Source organism: Tyto alba, unplaced genomic scaffold, assembly GCF_018691265.1.
Source record: "Tyto alba isolate M040663 unplaced genomic scaffold, T.alba_DEE_v4.0 Super-Scaffold_2, whole genome shotgun sequence".
In the NCBI taxonomy this organism is placed as follows: Eukaryota; Metazoa; Chordata; class Aves; order Strigiformes; family Tytonidae; genus Tyto; species Tyto alba.
This window is the reverse complement of record NW_024881282.1, coordinates 7943527-7964970: the sequence shown is the minus strand read 5'-3', so window position 1 is coordinate 7964970 and position 21444 is coordinate 7943527. Positions and strand designations below refer to the sequence as shown.

At 37.6% G+C, this 21444-nt stretch overlaps 1 protein-coding gene across 23 annotated transcripts in view; it reads right to left on the bottom strand.

The window, feature by feature from the left end:
• Positions 1–21444, bottom strand: part of DLG2 (discs large MAGUK scaffold protein 2) — a 1033591-nt gene that overhangs the window by 344120 nt on the left and 668027 nt on the right. For 21 of the 23 annotated variants that reach the window (XM_042793331.1, XM_042793310.1, XM_042793308.1 and 18 more), the window contains one exon: positions 11097–11221. In XM_042793331.1, the coding sequence (XP_042649265.1) occupies positions 11097–11221 (125 nt within the window). Of the gene's footprint in view, positions 1–1437; positions 1845–1977; positions 2087–11096; positions 11222–21444 lie in introns of those variants that run through there. The other 2 variants (XM_042793328.1, XM_042793327.1) reach the window with 2 other exon arrangements.

The following is a 21444-nucleotide window of genomic DNA, read 5'->3' as shown; positions in this document are numbered from 1 at the left end:
TGTTATTATTTTAAGTTATATAAAAACTGAATTTTCATAAACTATATGAATGCTCACTGCATGGTATTGACTTGGTATTACTTAAAATTCACTTATGCAACATGGTCAATAATATCCAGGAGCTAAAAACAGTGGTAAATTCCACATCAACTCCAAATATCATTCTCTACATCCTCACCGTAGGAAAAAAACCCACATACAGTTAAAATTTCTCACATATCTGCTAGAAGGTTGAGCCAGCACCACCACTACAATAAAGTCCCATTCTTTTTCTGTCTAATAACATTCAGAGGTTAAGGATGCTTCACAAACAAACCCAATGAAGAGTGAGAAATAAAAACCTCACTTGGTTTAATGCTTCCCAGAAGAGCCACATCTCCTTACACACACCTTAAGAATGGGAAGTAGTTATTAGCTAATGGTAGCTCATCTCACAGGGTGTAGCTATATGGAGTTGAGGGAGGAGTAGCTGACACCCATTCAATTTCCACACTGACAGACTGAAGCATAAACTTTTAGAAAAGTCAAGTTCAAGTACTTCTACAACAGGAAGATGTCTCCTTTTTTTTTTTCCCCTTCATCACAAACATCCTGAAAGCAGAATGATATCCTGTCACTGTATAATGGGTTTTGGAGGTACAGCTGTTTTAAATCATTTATAATGACATAATCTCCCGTGACATCAAGCCTTCAGTTATTGCTTGCCTAGCATAAGTCAATGCACATTAACTCTTTTGCTAGGTAAGCCACGCCTACAGTAATTTTGTACAGTGTTTATGATCTTTCTCTTCACACATTATTCCTTTTTAAATGTCCCCTGCGTAAGGTAGACTCCTCTCCCCACAGCATAAGTCACATCCTCTTCAAGCAGAGTTAGGGTTTGCAATACACACATGTATGTCAAGGTAAAGCTGCTGGGTCAGGGATGGGCCCGGCCCTTTGCAAGACACCCCCGTATAAAAGACAACTCAAAACAATTATCCATTTATAAAAGACCATTTTGTACTAATCGGACCCGAGATTCCCACCTTAACTTACTGGAAATTGAAAATGACTTGACTAAAACCAACAGCTTTGTGACAGTGCAGAGCGGAGAGGGGCGCGAGGGGCTGCAGGTCAGCCCAGGCCTCAGGCCCGGCCAGCCCGCCCTTCTGTGCCATGTGTGCGTGGTGGGGAGCCCGCGAGGCGAGGGGCCAGCAGAACAGAGCGGGCGGGACGCTGGGGCAGGCAGGGGCTCCACCAGCCTCCCCTGAAACAGGCGCTCAAGCGTGGGTCAAATTTGCTTTATTATCCTCTTTCATGAGAGCTATAGGAACCCCTATTTCCTCTTCCCATTCCCCCTGCCCAAAATTAAGTTGCTTCTCCCGCCCTGCATTTCTTCTCCCTCTGTATTTCTCATCCGGCACGATCCTTGGCTTTGGTATTCTTTGCTCTTACCACATTTTTCCATTCCTCCGTCCGTTCTCTAACTGCCCAGTTATCCTCAGTGTCTCTGCATCTCTTCTCCTGCCACTGCCATGTACGATGCTTTCCTTCGGGAACTATTCCCACTAGTAACCGAGTACAGAAACTCCCGGCGCATCCAGGCTCTGGCGGCAGCTCGGCTGGAGCGGGGCGGCTCTGGCAGCCGGCGGAGGCAGCAGCCTGTAATGGTGGCCTGAAGGGAAACCTGTGCTCACAGAACAAGGATTCGTGTCTGCCCTTCAGAGCCAGAGGCCAAAGTGGGACAGCAGAGAGGCAAAGAATGAGAAAAAAAAGGAGGTGTAGGTTGCTGTGGGGTGTTGTGAGAGGAAGGCGTGGGGATAAAGAAAGGGGAAAGAGAAATAAAACCCTGTAAAGCCTGAGATGAATGTAGGCACCAGGAAGCTGCAGAGCTCCTCCCAGCTGCAGGGCTGCTCTGCAGGTAGGGGAAGATGCCCCAGGCCAGGCTCCAGAGGTGTGGTGGAGGGCAGGGACCGCTCCGCAGCCCTGACTTACCCTCCGAGCCCTCCGGCTGGGCGGGCTCCAGCGCTGTGCGGGGGCTCCGAGGCCTGGAGGAAGCCGAGCTGCCGCGGCCTGGCCCAGCCGAGTCCGGCCTGGGCAGTGAGCAAGGCACTGCCTCGGGACTGAGGTCAAAGACACCAAGCTACTCGGTTGTTCCTCTCCTGTGGTTAAAATCCTCCCAACTGACACTAGCAGTGTCTGAAGCATAATCAGGTTTGTGCAGGAAAACCAGTTACAACAGATAACCCAGAAGGCAATTCCAGATTCAGTATTTTTACAAGCACTTTTCATCTGGGGCTCTCAAAGTGCTTTGCAAATATGAACTCGTTTAAGCTTCACAACAACCCCCGTCAGGCAGAGATAATGATCACCATACCCATTTTACAAATAGGGAAACTTTAGCACAAAAGAAGAAAAGTGTTGCCACAGATCAGGCATAGCAAGTTGAGAAGAAAACTACGCAGTCCTGCCTCCCATGCGCTTGCACGAACAAGTAGAAAACCCTCCCTTCCGCTCTGGTTTGATTGAGCATAGCTATTCCAAACAAACGTATAGCATTTAAAAAAAAAAAAATGGAGGAGGAGAAAACATGCTGTTCAAGTTCAGTAAGAAGCTTCAGGAGCTTCAGATCATCAGTACCATTAGGCTACACGCTTAACACAAAGTTAGCTGCAACTTTGAGTAGAATGGAAACAGGTAAGTAGGAAAAAAAAACAAGTTTGTTTTTTGTAATGGTGTGATTCAGAATAACATGCAGAATGGCATGATGTAAGCAACACAACCAAACTATTCACACACCTTTCAATTTTGATGTTAAAACTCACACGCCGTGGGGAAATAAATTTTAAACCCCTGCTCTAACAGCTGCAGTAAAAGTGGAGTCAGGAATGTGACAATGATGAGGCACTGTCAGGAAATACAGTTTAGCTGAAGTCTGAAAGACTGAAGTGTTTATTCAAATCACAGCCAAGTTTTAGCAGCATATGAACAGACTGTCTCACCATGTATTAGTGGGTTTGGCTGCCAGAAGCAAAAAGTTAACCAAGCTTTTTCCTAAAAGTTGTAGAATCAGGTCTTTGCTTGTTATAAAGAACTGTTTAAAAGGATTTTTTTTTTTTTTTTTTTTTTTTTTTTTTTTTTTTTTTTTTAATGATAGCTTAAGTCAGTTTCTTTTTTATCCAAAATCTTATTTTCAGGTTTGGTGGGAATTGAAGGAAATTTAGAATTCAACAGTACCGCAGATGATTACACCTGTTGAGTACAGGAACAAATGTGAAATATTTTTTCCTTGACTAACACTAGACTCCACAGAGGGCTGATGATTTCTAAGGTATGTAACCATAGAAGGCTTCTTATTCCAGATAAATTATCACTGAGCTATTTAAATTTGTAACTACAGTAGCAGCGCAAACATGTTGATGAAATAATCACTTGGATTTGGCTGTATGGTGCTGTTCTGCTGCTGCAGCAGTCTGGGGTGACTGTAATTTCAGGCAGGATGGGTAGTAAAAGAACTCTGGGAATAGAGCCCTGTTAACCAGTTCGGTACCACTGAATGAAATACATAGTGCAATGGGCATTATATAGCTGTAGTGTATCTTAAGTCCTAATACCATGCTACTTGCTTAAGTGTTATTTGCATGCAGTGGTTTCAATTAGTGGAAAACAGCTCAGAAACTTATAGGGGGAAGAAGTCGATCCTTTGTGTTACAAAAAGAAAACTAAAAAATGTCCATCACTGCTGTCTATAAAGAAGCCCCTAAAATTCACCAGTTTCAAATACCACAAGCCAGAGAGGTACCTTTTTCTAACCATTAAATTCTGTTCTCTTTACCTGAGAACTCAGTTGTTAAAACATAATTTCCCTTTCCTTTCTTGCATTGCATAAGAGAATTTTTACAACCTACCAAATTATTTTCAAAATAGGAAAAGCAGAAATATATTCAAATTCAGAGGCACACTGGGGATCTGCAATACAGAATAAGGAATGCAAACTTTGCATAAGGAAAGAGATAAAAAGAAGGATTCAGCTAAAGAAAAGTGAAGTGGCGAAGGCAACAGAGAAGAGAATTACATGGTAACATATTCCATTGATGAAAAGACCTGTAAGTTGATAATTTAAAACTTGAACCATGGTAATTCATGTTCAACTTTGATTTTGTGACCTGTATTTTTTCATGCAGATCCCCTGTGGTAATTCTATCTTTTTTCAATTCTACAGTAGTTCAAAAAATGATACGCACAGATATACAAACTGAGTTAATAAGATCAAACTTCCTAACACAAACCAGGACAGAGTGAGCAGTCAGTAATTCATGATCTAATTTATGACTGTCTGCAAAGCAAGCATGTTTTGCCTAATGGGGTGAATGTCTCTTTATTAACTTACTAGTAAATTATGTACTGAACTAATAGCATTGTCAGAGGCCTGTAAACAGTGCAGATATGAATCAGTGTTTTGTGGCATTACTGTAATTATAATAACATCCTGAACAAGCTGTATGCCATTGCAACGCACACAGACCTGGTACTGATAGGCTTAATACAAGATCAAAAGTTAACAAACGGGGACTTAAGCAGTGAATCACAAAGCAGACACACTTCTGTTTTGATATATAATGATGGTGGAAAAAAGCCAGTTGCCCAAACTGGATTAGAGACACATGACACACTTGTAAATAACATGATCTCTCCTGGGAATAGCTCTTCATATTAATCTGAAAAAGCCCCTAGTTTTTTCCTATTATCACTCCCAATTCACTTCTTAGTAAGTAAGATAGAGCTACAAACAGATACCAACAGGCAACAACTGTGTGCCTGCTGCTGCTGGAGGTATTTAGGTTTCAGACTTTCAGAGGCAAGGCACTGTCAGGGCAGCCCACAAGGCAAAGACTGAAGCCGGGAGGTGGGGGGTGTCCTTTATCTAGCCAGCTCTCAAGTGGGGACTTGCTTCTGTTTCATCTTCTCCATTTCTTCTTTCCTTTGAGTTTCTCAGGTAAATGGCACACAATAGTCATTAATATATTAATAGTTATTATTTCTTAACTCCAGTTTTCAGCTTTGAACAAATAGCATGAAATTGTCATATTTCCTCTCTGGTTCGTGTTTAGTGAAATACAGAAGTATTTTTAGAAATCTGATCAGAACGCAATCTTTAAGTTAATAAAAGTTAAATTTAAGAAAAATTAACAAAATATACATGAGAAAGGGTCTTATCTTCAGAGTTCCTCTCTTACTACATATACCTAGCTAAATTTATAATCCTTTGACACATCACAGTGGGTTAGTTGACAACTGAAGGGAACACATCTAATTTGTTTAAAACCTTTGCTGGTAGGCATTTAACTGAAGCCTGTAAGGCACAGAAATATGAGAGAAGGTATCACTATTCTATTCCAAGATTTCTCCCTGATTTTCTAGATGACTGAGGGCAAGTTATTTCGGTTCTTGTCTCCTCACTTCAGCATGTGTATTATGTTCATTTCCCCACATCAAATCACTTTGAAAGCTGGAGGGAGAAAAATGCAATGGGGCTAACTATTATGGTGATGGTAGAACAACACAGTACGCCTTAAAAATGCTGTAGTTTCATGACCCTAAACCATCTGACAATCAGTAATTAAAGTAATCAGGAAAGACACATTTACAAAGGAAAGATAAACACTGCACAGCCTTAGTAGTTTTTAACCTATGGTATTCAGATAGCTGGGGGTACATGTGCTGTTTCTGATTAGTCTGCCAAAGGTAACCAACCTACAATCGATCTACTTTTCTCAGCATGTTTATGTTCTCCTTACAAATATCCACTCTTTTAAGGAAAAAAAAATTGATACGTTTACAAATAGAAAGAGGCTAGACACCAGTTTCCTAGAAGAAAGAATGAATGAAACAGCTACAGGTCCCAACAGCTTACCAGGGCACTGTGCCTCCAGGCACAACCACTTTCTTCATTTTGACTCACCCCACACATCAACCCTCTTTCCTCTTGAGCACAGCTTAGGCTCAAATACCAAAATAATCTTCGGTGCAATATTAACCCTTGAAATTCAATCTCAAGGCCATCCAAATCTATCTCTCAGTTCTGCAAATAAACTCATTCATATTCAGTCGTATATGCAGTAACTGATTTTTGAATCACAGGTTCAGTAAGATTCCTACGACCAAGAGATTGGTATGAAATGTAAAATTTGACTCCTTGTTCTAGCCAAGACTCTTTTATTTGTTTTTCAGATCCCAAGACCTTTTAAAACTCACATTTTCAAACTTGCCTTCACAGAAAGGAGAAGCGTATTTTCTGATGGCAATAGACAAAGAACTCATATTAATTCCTGTAGACAAGAGTTTTGAAAAAAATACCTCCATCTTAAGATTGGAATTGGACTGTAGAAACTGTAAACAGAATGATTCTTGACTCAAAACAGTTTCGGTTTATGATTGCTGAAAATAAATTCATATTTTGGAAGTCTCTGATCTTTTAAACTTGGTCATAATTGAAAGCTTTTTATTATTCTTTTACTAATGTTTCAGGGTTTTTTTTTTAATTGTTATACCACTACACTGTGCTTCAAGTTCCATAAGCTGATCACTCGTTTTCACTGAGTATGCTAAAGTTTTTAGATGTGTGTTGCCTTTTAGAAGCCAGAATTTCACTTATGATCAAGAAGTGTCAATAGAAGGAACTGCTGAGATAATATATTGAAGTTTTTTGCTTTATTTAGGCAATTGGACCAACCACAGTATTTTTTTCTCTGACACAAACTCAAATAAAACACAAAAAAAGGCACTGAGACATAAATTACTGGAATTCTCTTTCTTCCAGAGAGTAAAAGAAGTCTAAATTCAGAGCTTCTTTATTAAAAAGTAGATGTTTGCTTATGGACAACTGACATTTGTGAGATAGAAGCAGACATTTTTATGCATCAAAAGTCTTAAAAGATCAAACTACTGAGAAAAATTTTCCTTCAGCTCAGTGGGAATGGTTGCCACTTCTAGAGGTTTTATATTCTCTTTCACTGACTTAAAACTCAAAGCTTCAAAGAAACATGGCATGCAGCATTAAGAAAAAACACTAATTTTCAGTCCCAAGTTTTTTATATTCACGTTTAGCTAATCAAATGTATAATTATTTTTTTATTCCATTATTTAATATATATTATTTACTATTATGAAATTATTGTCTATATATTACATGGATATAATGAAAGATTCCACAGCTTTCTGTATTTTCCAAGATTAGGAGTTAGTGTACTTACCTAAAATGTCTTCTAAAATCTGAACTGTGCAATATATTGGTTCTTACGCTAGTTCTAGAAGTCAGTGCATTTCACAGAGGCTAGTATGGAAGCATAGTAGTTAGTACTTCCTCAAGGGGGGCAGCAGAAGGAGAGGTGCTGATCTCCTCTCTCTGGTGACCAGTGATAGGACACGAGGAAATGGAGTGAAGCTGCAACAGGGGAAGTTCAGACTGGACATTAGGAAAAGGTTCTTCACTGAGATGGTGGACAGTCACTGGAACAGGGTCCCCAGGGACATGGTCACGGCACAAAGCCTGTCAGAGATCAAGGAGCATCTAGAAGACACTCTTGATCGTATGATTTAGTTTTAGGTAGATCTGTGAGGAGCAGGGAGTTGGACTCGATGATCCTTATGGGTCCCTTCCAACTTGAGATATTCTGTGATTCTGTGCTTCTGTGATAAGTCTTTGAAAGTTGAATAAGTCTTTCAAAAACTAGGAATGTTTTATGAAAATAAATGTAGTCTGAAGTAGATCATAACTTTTACTATTTTTTTAGTAGAGATATGGGCCATGAAGCAATACAAACCCACACTATACATTGTACCTACTCTCCATGAAAGTACTGTTCTCCACTAAAGAAGAAAAACACAGGAACTTAACCACCTTTGTTCCAGACTCACACACAGAGAACAATTCTGATTGGAAGGGACCTCAGGAGGTCATCTAGTCCAACCTTCTGCTCAAAGCAAGGCCAGCTTGTAAATTCAATCACATTGCTCAGGACTTTGTCCAGATGAACTTTGAATTCCTCTGAAGACAGAGTTCCCATAATCTGACTGAACCACCAGTTACAATGCCTTACTAGCTTTATTAAAAAGATTTTTTTTTCCTCAGACCCAATTGGAATTTCCATTGCTGTATCATGTGACTGCTGCCTCCAATCCTTTCTGTATGCATGTCTGCTGACCTCCATGCTGGCGTTCATTGCTGCCAGGGCACACTGGTGACTTAGGTGCAAATTTCAGAATCACAGTATCATTTAGGTTGGAAAACACCTCTTGAGATCACCTCGTCAGACCCTCCCTGCTGAAGCAAGCTTTACTAGAACAGGTTGTCCAGGAACATGTCTGGTCAGGTTTTGAATATCTCCAAGGATGGAGACTCCACAACCTTTCTGGGCAACTTGTGCCCGTAGTCAGTCACCCCTCATAGTAAAAAAATGTTTCCTGATATTCAGATAGAATTTCACGTGTTTTGTGTCCATTGCTATTTGCCCCATTGTTGGGCTCTACTGATAAACATCTAGCTCCTTTGTCTTCATTCATTTCAGTCAGGTACTTATACTTGATATTTATGTACTTATAACTATAAATTGCCCACTGGAGAGTTACTTCTTCCCAGGTGCAGGAGGCTGCATTTGCTTTTGTCAGACTTACAGGAAAATCCAGTTGACCTACTCTTCCACTTGTCAACTCATATATACATAAAATATTTGCATTACGTCCATTTTTTACAAGTTGCTTTCACAGACTCACTATTTGAAGAACTTCACTCAGCTAAGTTAGATCAAAAGGACTTCATGTAAAATGCAGTAGATGTGATTTTACAGGCTTTCATGATTTAAAAACGGTAGATTTAGAAGCCTGTTCAAACAGTCCAGACTGCTATATAATATAGAGTATCTGCAGGCAGTGTCTGAGGCAAAAATGGACACAAAGTGTATAGTTTTTCTGTCCATAAACACCAGTCTCCCATTCTCAGGTAATTCAAAACTGGGCTTTTGATAGCAACCTAGGTTATTGCTGTTCTTGGCAAATATTACTGCATGTTGTTGAGCTTTTGTTCCTATAGAGTGGCTTTAGCTGTTACGTAAAATTAATTATCATGTAAGTCAGTGGAGAGTGCCTCAGGATAGCTCTTCTGTTCAGTGGCATATCAGTAATGATCACTGATAAACACATTTCCAGGTGTTTACAAAAGAGAATAGGAAAAGTGACCATGCCAAATATATGCTTATCAGTCATAACATTTTACTTCAAAATGTGCTAAAAAATACTATAAGAATATTATCCAAATCTTACTAATAAGATAAATATACTTCTAAATTTTTATTACAAAACAAAGTTTACCAGGTCTAATCTTACTACGGATTAATGAATTGCATTTCTATGCTGGTTTTTGTGGGTTTAGAAAGTCTTTCTAAGACTTCTACAACACAGTAATTACTAAATATTCATGAGTTAAATTTACAGTAGTTAACTAGTATAGCAATGAGTTATGAAATATTTCATACAAAGATAGCATGACAAAATTCTGCAGTGGCTTCTGTCTTCTTAAACTAAAAAAGCTTTCAAAAGTAATTAAAAACTCCACTAAAAATATATATTATTGTTTTTTGCAAGGCATTCTTTCTTATTTGTAGAAAGGTAGATGCAGGTTTAAGACACACACACACCTGCCACGTTGTTCATCATGTCAAATTTGATAGCATGATTTCCAAATACTCTTTTCTCATGCTCTGTTCTGCATGAAGCTCATCTGGCCCAATGCAAACATTTGCAGTATAGATCACTACAGCTGAACTAGGTGAAGAAACTCCTTTTCATTTGAGTCACCAGTGAAAATATAAACCTTTTTAAGATAAGTTTTGTCTGTTCTATTTTAGACATTGACTTTAGGCTGAGATGAATCACAACCTAGAAATGCTTGGGTTTTTGTTCATGACTATTAGGAGACTCTAAGATGACTAGTTTAGGGGTAGATAGCTGCATTTTAGTCATAAAGTTACACAAGATTATTCCTACTTCTGTCTACAACCGTATTTAGACCAGAAATTCTTCAGGAACTGCCAACCACCATGAATCCTCATCACAGTAAAAATAAGAATTGTTTCCAGAATCAAATTACTAACCTAGTATGAGAAATATCCAAAACTTGCTCAAAGAACTGGCCAACTCTCCCTACTTTTAACTTTGAATTAAAGGAAAAGGCTTTGGGAAAAAAAGTTATTCCTACCATATGGTCACATTTCATGAATTTTAGACCATCTGTTTTTGGCAAAGGTTCTCAGAGCTCAGATTCCAGTTCTGAGATCATGAAAGCTTCAGAATTTTATCCCAAGTCTTCCCAGCTAAATTGCCTTTTTGGAACATCAGCAGGCTTCACAACTGACAGATGGGTGGCAGTCTACGTGACAAGCAGAAGCCTTTCTGCGTTCAGTCCATAAAGAGAAGGACAAGCACTTCTGTGGTTCCTCTTGTTTAAGAGATGTGCCACCATTTATTTGAGAACCACAAGTGACCTACGTGTTCATCTCAGGAGCACAGCAATAGACTACTCTGGAGATTACTCAGAATATAGAGCATAACCAACACATCCTCACAGAGCAAAAAAATGTTTAAGGAAACAGCAGCAAGCACACTTCATTACTGCAGCCAAATAACAGGAAGCATCTACAAATAGATATGGCTATTTATCAATGGCTCTGTGGTTTGGGAAGTCTTGATAGCCTTAATGTATAACATCAGTTCGTTGTTCTTCAGCCATGAACATACAAAGTCCAAGCAGGGAAGATTTTCATGATGATATGCCTGTTTCATCCTCCTGTCCCCGTCTTGCCTTTTATACTAAATGAAATGACTGGTACACAGATGGAGGTGTCACCAACAAATGTCCCTTTATACAGGACTTAATTAACCTCATTTAGTTGCTTTAAGCTACTTAAATCAGTTCTCCTACTGTAGCAGAATGGAGACCCTTGTATGTCATTTATTTCCCCTGACCCCATGAAAGACCCAGTTGGCATTTGACTCCTAGAGAATAATTTATAATAATGATGCATTTTGTTTCTGGACACACATAATAAGTTAGTTTTTACCTGAGTCTTCCATCCTCTGCTGCAGCTCCTCCTGGAATAATCTTAGTAATAAATATCCCAGGATCATCCCCAATGTGTGGGTTATCTGTTCCTCCAGCAATACTGAATCCCAGGCCAGAATTCCCCTGGAAAAATAAAAAAAAAAAGTAAATGCATCACCAGATGCTAGATTTCTGCAGAATTTATTCACAGTGCCTGAGCAAGTTATCCTTGCTTCTTAAAGAAATGACTTTATTTGGCAACTCTACACTTGAAGGCAGGTGACTCAGGAAAAAAATGTCAGTTAAAGAACAGAGGCTGTGAAGAAAAAAATTTCTCAGAGTTAGTGGCAGAATTAATGGATACTCCTACAGAAACAGGATTTGACCTAAATTTAATTGTTTTCCAAAGCAGCCATATAAGTTAGCATCTGAACTCCAATATGAATTTAGCCAAGTCAATGAGAGGTAAAGACTAAAAATACTTCAGAGCTTTGAAAAAAGACTTTAAAAACTACTGTCTTTATAAACATTAACAGTGAGTAACATTTCGCTCTGAAATATTTTAGTACAAGTTTATCTTGAAAAGCTATCATTGTTCAAATTCACATGCTTAAAAAAAAAAATCCACAAAACAAGACTATTTCTTTCATCTTACTTATTTGCTAGAATTAAATGTTTGAAAGACACATTACAAGAGTCTACTCAATAATCCTAGTTATTGTTTCTACTACTTGTGAGAATATAGTGAAAGATAAATACACATATACACATACACACTTGCAAATTAAGTCACTTTTTCACATAGAATTCAAAAGCACAATTCTAACCCTTTTTGGGAACTATATATTAGTTATTACATTTTTCTCTATAAACTAACATTATTTTTTGCAAGGGATTCCTTCTTATTTGTAGAAAGGTAGATGCAGGTTTAAGACCCACCTATATATAGGGGGGGGGTGTCTTTAAATTCAAGGCAATGCTTGATCCTTTAAGTCTCTCCCGTCCCAAAGTATTTTTATAATTAGATATTTAGGCTTATCACAGTGATATAACACTATTGATATTGCAGAATATGTACACTACTGTGAATAAAATATGTTCAGGGCACTAAAAATACTCTTTTTTCTTCAGCTTCTCAGATTATTGGTAATTTGTTTCCTTCACTGCTGTTTACGAATAGGTATCCAGTTCAGTCCTAGTGAGAAGAGTTACTAATAAAAATGGCACCCCTATACTTTTTTTTTTTTTTTTAATTTAAATCACATCTAATTTCTGTGTTTTTAAACTGTACTTCAATTAGTAGGTCAGGCATGCAATGCATTTTGTGTGCAAAATCCTGCATGTTGCTAGCCTGCAGCATGTCAAATTCTCAATTCTGTTATCAGTATTCTACATTCACAAGCCATGCAGTTCTCATTACTCAAGAGATGCACATGCAATCTGCAGCATATAATTGTGAATAAATTTTCAGTACTCAACTAATTTATAATCCAAGGAGAAGGATTTAGGACTACACATATCTTAATACTTGTCAGATAGCTATAATACAAAAAACATTATAATACTGAAACACTCTGTATATATTTTCTGTAGAGTTAATAAACATCTCCAGGCCACCATTATAAATCTTTGATTTAATCTCCCTTTCATCATTAGGATCATCTCAGATTCAGGTTATTTTCCCAATATTTTAACACATGCCTAATTATACAGTGCACTCTACACCAACATGCACTCTAAAAATACTTTAAGAATATTTTCCTCTAAGTTTTTCTGTATGTCATATTATTAATGAAGATAATCTTCCAACACATAAGAATGAAAAACTGTGTACTTATACACACTTCAGGAAGACTAGAACAAAAGCCTTAAAACACTACTAAAACCAAGGGCAAATTTCTATAAAGTTTGAACAATACTTGATTTTTAAGAAAAAAAAAAAAACAAAACTCTAAAAAAAAATTGAATTGTTGGTTTTATTATTAACTGCAAAGAGATTTTTAAAATAGGCAATAATCTGTATTTCTAATAGAGGTAGATTTACAAATACCAAAACCTGCTCTTGATAGGGAAAGAGGAAGATCAGGGTAGCAAGAAGAAATCTGGACATAATTTTTAGTTGGTTAGGGAACATAGATAGCTATATCATAATTAAAAAAAAGCATGCCCAAAGAGCTTTAAATACTATCAAAGCTTGCCTGTTATGTGCAGTGTGCTTAGCTGTTGCAGTTCTTCACAAAGTTCATTAGATTTCTTAGCAGGAAATAATTTCTGAAAAGGTTTCACACTTTCCCTATGCTCTTTTCTTCCTGCCATACTTTTTTCTATTAACTTTTTAGAGCTAGAAAATACAGCAATGCTGACTTCAGGCAGTGATGTGGTAAAACTCTGCAGGCTTCTCAGAAGAATCAGTGCTAGCCCTTGACATTTATCCATAAATATGCATCTGTCACACTGCAAGACTATTCCGATTCCTCCCCTTAGGAATAACCTTTTAAAAGAACAGGGCAGCACTCCTCACCGGCACTTTTGTATCCAGAAAATTTCAAGCAATTATTCTGGCTGTAGTCCTTGACTTGATCAACAGGATCTACAAGCTGTCAGACACTAGCTGCCTCTGCAGCTAGGTATATCCCTGCAAGGCTTTCTTGTACCAGAAACTGCATTGCAAAAGCTGAGAGCAATTACACATTTTTTTTCACTGTGGTTCTTGAAGGGCCTGCATTGACTACACAGAAAAATCTTCTGTCTTTGTACAGCTCATGGCCAACAAGGCTAAAAGCACAGCTACCATCACTCATGGGTAATTAGCCTTTTAAGAGCCTTGGGTTGAAAAATAATGCAATAGGAACATTCTGGTTAAAAGCTACTGTATTTCAGTTCTGAGCAGCAATACTGATGTACGGATCTATCACCTCATGCTCTGTCTTACTAGTGTGCAGGTTCATCAGCATATGGTTGTTATATTAAAAACTCATTGTAGTTGACGAGTTGTAACTCCAAGTTCCAATTAAGTAGTCTACTAGTACAATACTTCCTGAACATTTCTGTGAGGGTTAGCTCCCCACCCTTTACATTTTTGCATGTCCTTTGTTCCCATCCCAGAAAAAAAAGAGTGTTAATCATCACAGCTTTTCTTGGCATATCTCTGTCTCCCTGTGATTTCATGTTAACCAATGAAAATGTCTGCCTTCCCTCAGCCCGAAACAGCAGCTGAACCATCACTTAGCCACTGCATTTTCCAAGGTGGAATATTCATGCTTTCTCTTGTGCTGACTCTTACATTTGGGAGTGGTTCCCCATAAATATCTATCAAGCTAATTCACTGCCCTCTTTCTATTCCAAGCCTTACTTCTCTTGGATGCTTACAAAGCAAGTTAACAATGAGCTGAGAGGCCTGGTGACAATGCAAATAAATGTTTAATAAGAACTAATAGCAGCTGATACAGATGAGAAGAGGTGTAAAGAAACAGAAGTCTTCCTCCTTTGGGACACTCCACTGATACTTTTTAATTGAGATTCATATTCAGGCCTAAATATGCTTGCCTGCTTTGTTTTGGGATTCTTCAGTAGAAGAGATTTAGTCAAAAATCCCAAAACATATAGGGACAAAAAAGTCTGAACAAGTCTCAGACCTACTAACTTCAATGGCATTGCTCAAGCATAGTTATTTGCATGTTCAAATATATTAGGGTCCAGATCCAAATAATTTTACGTTCAATGTGTATTAGTTAAATTATCTCTTGACCTAAATCTTGCCATCTCTTTGTCTAAGTTTCCACTTGCTACTACTATAAAAACCCCATATAATTAGTTAATGACTATACAGGGAAGATTTGTATAAAATTACTCAGCAACAGATGCATGAATGTACTTCTTTTAATTGTTAGTTTCGTTTCATACTAGCTCTCCCACCTTTTGTTGCAAGGCCTCAGTAATGCACATAGCATGACAAAAGGCTTAGTATAGTACAAGATGCCCAGTTTTGCTTAACAAACTGTTGCCTTAGTTTCCTCCTATTCATGCTGGATATCTCATGCTTCTCAGGGATTTAGCATCAAGCTCAAATTTCTCTCTTGGCTCAGGTTTAATTTTCAAACAGAGAAACTTAGGTCAAACTACCAAATCAAAATAATTTCTCCCAGCCCAGCCCCAGAGGCTTCCTTCCTCTCCTCCACTGAAGGGAAGGTCAGTACTTTTTCTTAAGGTTTACTACACAAGCCTACTTCTTTATGCCCTTCGCGTATGGGGCTTTGCACCTCCACAGGAATCAGCTGAGTTCTTTACAGCTTGACCTGAGTAGGGAAGAGGCCTGGCCATAATTCTGGCTTGGGAGGGGTGGACAACCTCCAACAAAGACACAGTATCACTTCAGATGACTGGTGTTACACCTTCTGCAAATACTAAAACACAACACTTAGGGTCAGAATAAGATGATGGATGATTCACATGCCAGGGAAAGAAAATAAAACTTGCAAGTTCTGGGCAGTTTGAATCTCTTCCCTCAAGACTTGTTATACAGCCAACATAAAGATCACAAAAATAAAGTAAGAATCCCCAGCAGGTAATGGTTTTGGGTAGCCAGAAGGCCAGAGACCCATCCTTCTTATTTAATCTTCCTTTTGTGTTCTTCTCTTTTTACACGCTGCTGTGAGCAACCATATAGCAGGCTGCATCTTCATAGGGTGCAGCATTTTTATTTTGCCAGAGAGTAAACCCCAGGATTGTTCCACACTGACTTCCATGGAAACAGAATTATGCAGACACCGAGAACTTCTGAAGTTATTTTCCCATGACATTACAGCTCTCCATGAATGGTAGCCTTCCATATACTTCTGCAAATTACTTCCTCCTTACTGTGTCTCATTTTTTTTCTTTTTTCTGATCAAGAGCTGCATTTTGCCTTAGAGCAAAGTTTGATTACAAATGATGTAAAGTCATTCACTCTTTAACAAAATCATAGAAAAATACAAGTCCAAGAAGAAGAAATGAGATCAGAAATGCCCATCAAAAGCAGACTGAGTTCTTCACTGCATAAGGGCCAAGTGATTTGTATTTTACCATACTAAATGGGCATACCACAGTCACCTAGATGTTGTTTTCCATTTTAATGTCTTTTTTTTTTTTAATTCTAATCAATAAGTTGACAGCAGAACTCACATAGACACTTTTTGAATGACTTAATTACTTCAGTGCTCCTAAAAGAATTTCTGATAATCTTCTGAAGTGAGATGATTTTGAAGCTCTCTGTCATTTAAGCTAGAAAAAAAATAGACATGAACTGCACAGAATTCATTTAACTATTGCTGCAACATTACCCTGTCATGGCAGCGCACTGGAAGCCTGTTTCACAGAGTCCATCAGTCAGCAAAAGGTCCAAGACAGAATGAGGAGCTGTATTTCCCAGAATGGTTTCCAGAGTTTGAAAAATGTTTCAGGTGACAACACATACTCCCACAGCCTCTATTACTGAAATGATCTTTGTGCTTATATTTTTTTTACTTACAGGTTTAAGGGAGCCCTTTTGCTTAGATGTTATGGAATCTAAGCTAATGTTAATAAAGCTGTAATGTGCTGAATTATGTAAATAATAAATAAATAGTAGTATCTAAATAAAAGAATTGACATAAATAAGTCAAGCCTACAATGCTTTCCACTGGTTTCAGGGTTTTTTTCCAAGTAAGATCATCAAGTTTCCATCATGTAAGATTGTTTTCCTGCTTCACAATAAACGTAAATCCAAACACAGTATCACAGAAATGTGTAACTCTTCCATTAAGCCTTAAGAAATGCTGCTTAGCGGTAAATACAAGGGAAATTAAGAGTGGTCACAGCAGAGTTCTGCAGACCTTTGACTATAACTTAGTCTGTGATTTGTAATCTTGCAGTAATTCTGTTCCCTTATAAAATTTTGAGACTTTAAAAAAAAAATCTCTTAGCAAATCACATGTTCATGAGAAGCAGAATTTTATGTATTTAAGAAAACACAAACAGAAAACACAGCCTATGTTCTTTACTTTTAATAGTGTACCTAAAATAATTTTATCTCAAGATGCTTGATTTTTTTTTTTTTTTCCCCTGCTGGCCTCCTACCTCTACTCTGGAGTTCACAGCCAAATTTGTGGAATGCTTTTCTCCCTCACATCTTTTACAGATGCATTTAAAGTATGAATCGCTGCCTAAATTTGCAGGTTTTGTCAGAGCAAATTTAGTCAAGAGAAAGCTCACAGAATAATAGCTGACTCATTCCTAAATACATGCTGTATTTTTTTTCTGTCTTCCTTTATTACAACTTTCAAAGACCCCATCAACTTTGTTACTTGATACTCCTTAAAAAACTGTCTGTTGAATTTTACAATGGGAACTATCCTTCAGCTTTTTAAGAGCACCGATGATCTGTAGGTTCAGTAAATTCTAACCTTTCTTTAATCTAAGCAATGCTGGTTTTCTCTTGTTCATGTAAACTGTCAAAATACTTTAATAAAAAGGTATATTATAACCTCTGAAGTCAGTGTAGACTTGGTCTGCATTTGACAGATTTTCAGAATTTGATATACATGCATCAAAATCCTAAAGCTTTTCAGCTTTGGCTGCTACAGGCAAGGCACTTTCTCACTCTGTGTTAGTAATGCACACTTTTCTGATGGTGATGTTGGCTTAGCAATTATACTCTATTTGTTAAAAATTAGATTTACTTATTTTTGCTTTTCAATTCTTATAATTCAGCACCTTCCTGTAAGTAAATGTTGCCGAGAGGACATGTTAATTCATAAACTACCGTTGAGTTTATTTCAGATGGTAGAAAAACATGTCCCTTACTTGAACTATGAAACATACACTGAGATACATAATTTGAAACTTTACTTTTTTTTTTTTTATACATTTTAGTAAGTTTCTTTAATCACTGCATATTAATTTTTAATTTTTACATTTCTGCTTAAGTGAAGTCATACTTCTGAAACCTTCTTATAAAAAGTAAAGTATGAAACTAATATTTGTTTTCTACAGATATTCAAAACAGTTTCGCTGGAATATTCAGCAGGTTTTTGTTATGTCCAAAATTAATCTCTCACAGGGTACCTTTTTAATAACAAAAACAGTTTTACAAAACAGCAGTACTTGAGTCCTGGCTAAGGCTGCTACCAGCTGTGGCTCCCCTTATAATTCTTCCCTCAGGATACTTCCGTTTCAGATGAAGAAACCGAATACTTTCTCCCATGGGACCAAAAAAAATAACACCTCCTTCCATAAACCACATTCACCCTTGTTCTACAATATTAAGTTTCTCCAGGAACTACTCAACAGCATGAGAAAGTGAAAGCTGAGAATGAGTCAAGCTTAGAAAACTGTGGGGAATTAATTTTTTTGGCAAGAGTCAGGGGAAAAAAAACCACTAAGAGCTGTGGGGCAAGTAGAGTGAATCAAGTAATATAGTCTACAAATGGACAAATGATTGAAAACTCTGACCCTAATTGACAGTTATTGGAAGATTAGATACAGACCAGGATTTGCTGCTGCTCCGAAGCAGTCCTTCATAAGCTTTCTCTTTTTCTCTGTGCTAAAGCAGGTAAGATTTCCTGGTTTGGCACCTAAGATGATTATGAAGGGAATACCTCTAGATATACCAAGCCCAAGGAAGAGGATGATCATCTGAGGTTGCTGGAAAGATCAGTGGGTGTAAGTACTTCTGAAGACTTTGTTCAATATTTTTCTCCACAAAGTAGTTTTCATCTAAAAAATACCACTCTCTTTTATCCATCTGACAGTTAAGTGATAGGATTTTGAAGGATCTTTTCTACCTTTCACTCAGCCATGCTTAGTTCAATGGCACATATATAGTGGGGGTGTTTTACCCATCACTCAACAATACCCAGTTAACAGAACACAGCCACTTTGCAAACAACAGTTTAACAAGTTAGTGCTTCATCCCACTGAAATGAACAGGTGATTTTATAGTATGCAAAATACTTTCATCTAATTCAGGATTTTGACAGAAAATGTTTGTTAAACCCACGTACTCCATGCTCTAAAATCTTTAAGACAAGACAGGACTCTGCTTTGCAATTCTTTCACAATGTGGCAATTATACGAGCATTGTTTTTATATTCTGAAGAAATAGTGATACATGCTAAATAACTAAACTGTTTCCTGCCATACAGCATATGGTTCTTTGGCCATCTCCTACCCTAATACTAGACTTTTCTAATCCTGTCTTTAGGCTAAAATCATTCCAGCAATGCTTTCAGGTATTTGCCCATGCTATACTATACTGTACTTCTACTGTGTTTTATCCAAAACCCAAGTTTCCAAAGCCTAAACATCACAGCCACATTTCTGTCTCATTCAGAGAACAAGGACATTTTCATATTTATCAGAGTGCTGTTGAACTCTTTTGTACTTTCAAATCTACTCAAGAGTAACATAATTCATGAAATTCTCACTTCTCCCACGTATGCTGGCACACTCCCCAGAGTCAGAGTTTCGAGACTCCATAGTTATATTATGCTCCATATGGTACAGATTTTCATCTCTTATGGTGCCATTTGTTGTTTTCAAGCCCCTTACCAGGTTCAGCACATTCATTACAAAACCACAATACACACGACTACAACTGCTTCAGCTACAACTGCTTCATGTGCTTACTCTCACATGTTATCTGTGGAGGGATACTGTTCTCCCAGCTCTGCCCAGATGAAGTACAGCATTCAGGAATGAGAATTTTAAAAAAAAGTCCATTTTTTTCATAATACATGTGAAATCTACAATGCTGTAAAACAGCAAATCTGGACAAGGAATGAAACCACTACTGAAGTGAAGCAATCTCTGGAAAAAATGCTAATGTGTCACCTGCCTGTATACAGATTGATGCAAAAGGATAGATGTGAAGTCTCTTCAGATTTGGTTTTCAGTATTGTACACTATTAAGCTCACATTAATAGCTTCTGATCTGTGACAAACATCTATGCCTACATTTTTCTTCAACGTGTTCCTCATCCTACTTCTTTATTATCTGTAGACATAGTCTTTCCCAGCATCATGGGAGCATCATGACCTTGCTTCTTCTGTCTCATACAGAAAAGTTAGGCAACATATGTCCTTTTTTAGTTAGATACATACAATGAAAGCAAACAAATGGCACAGAAAACGCAGTCTGATGAGTAGCTGAAAAGTAGTATGGGAGGAAATGAAATATCCAAAATGTTTAATCAAAACACAGATGCACATTCTTTGGAGGAGGGAAATGCTGTTTCTAGGGAGTGAAAGGTTCCACTTCACTTGAAAAAAAAAAATCTTTGTCATATTGTGTCACTCCACGCTAGACTTCTCACCAACCAGACCCTGAGAGATTTCCAAACTCCCAGGACTACACAATCAAAAGTGAAAAAGTCAGGTCAAGGAAAGGAAAAGAACCCACTAAGTGATAATTGTAACTGGACATACAAGGAGTGAGGAGGAACAGGACTAAGAGTAAAACACTAATAGGAATTGAAAGAATAGCAAAGCTTATCCAAGAAACAGGCTACTTTTAAAACTTTGACATGATCATCACTGAAGCTTTCACAATGCAATTATCTGCGAAAACTGAGGAAATTAAGACATGTTTAAGTGTAACTCTATGACAGAAGTAGACAGTCACATTCTGTACAAGGACTTAGGGAACAGAAACTTGATTTTACTGAAGCTATGGAAACCAACAGGGTTCCACCACATAGTGCTAGCAATTAAAAGGAAAGAAGAAAACTACCGATGACTTCAGTTTCTCTCTAAAGGATGACACCTCTCATCTCTTTCTGCTAATAATTCATTGCTATGAAAACCCCAATGGGTGTCTTGAGACTACGTGGAAACTCCTTGGTTAAACCAGTTTGTAACTCTAAGTCTTTGTGTTGAAAAACTGCTGCATGCCTAAATGAGTTTATTTGGACAGATTGCACTATCACTATAGCATTGCTTTCTAAAGCACTTATGGGAATTTGAGACTCCTTGAGTATTAAAGGTGCTGGAATAAGCCCAAGTTCTAAGCTATTGTTTAAGCTATTGTTCTTTTCCATTTGACTGTCATATTCAGAGACACGAAATGAGTATATTTAGTTCTCATCTTTTGATTTATTTTTTTAGCATATCTTTAACATACTATAGCCCAGAAATTTCTTGAGTAATATTTCATTACTGAATAACATATATGGTTAATCATTTAGATTAAAATTCTGGAATGGTTATATCCATTATAAGATTTTGATAATCTTTTCTTTCCAACTCTTATTCAATCCCACATCAAAGGAATGCATGAGTAAAATTCTTAATTTGCCTCCTTATTCAAAATAATGATCTTCAGGGCATGTAATCTAGAAGAAAAAGCTAAACTA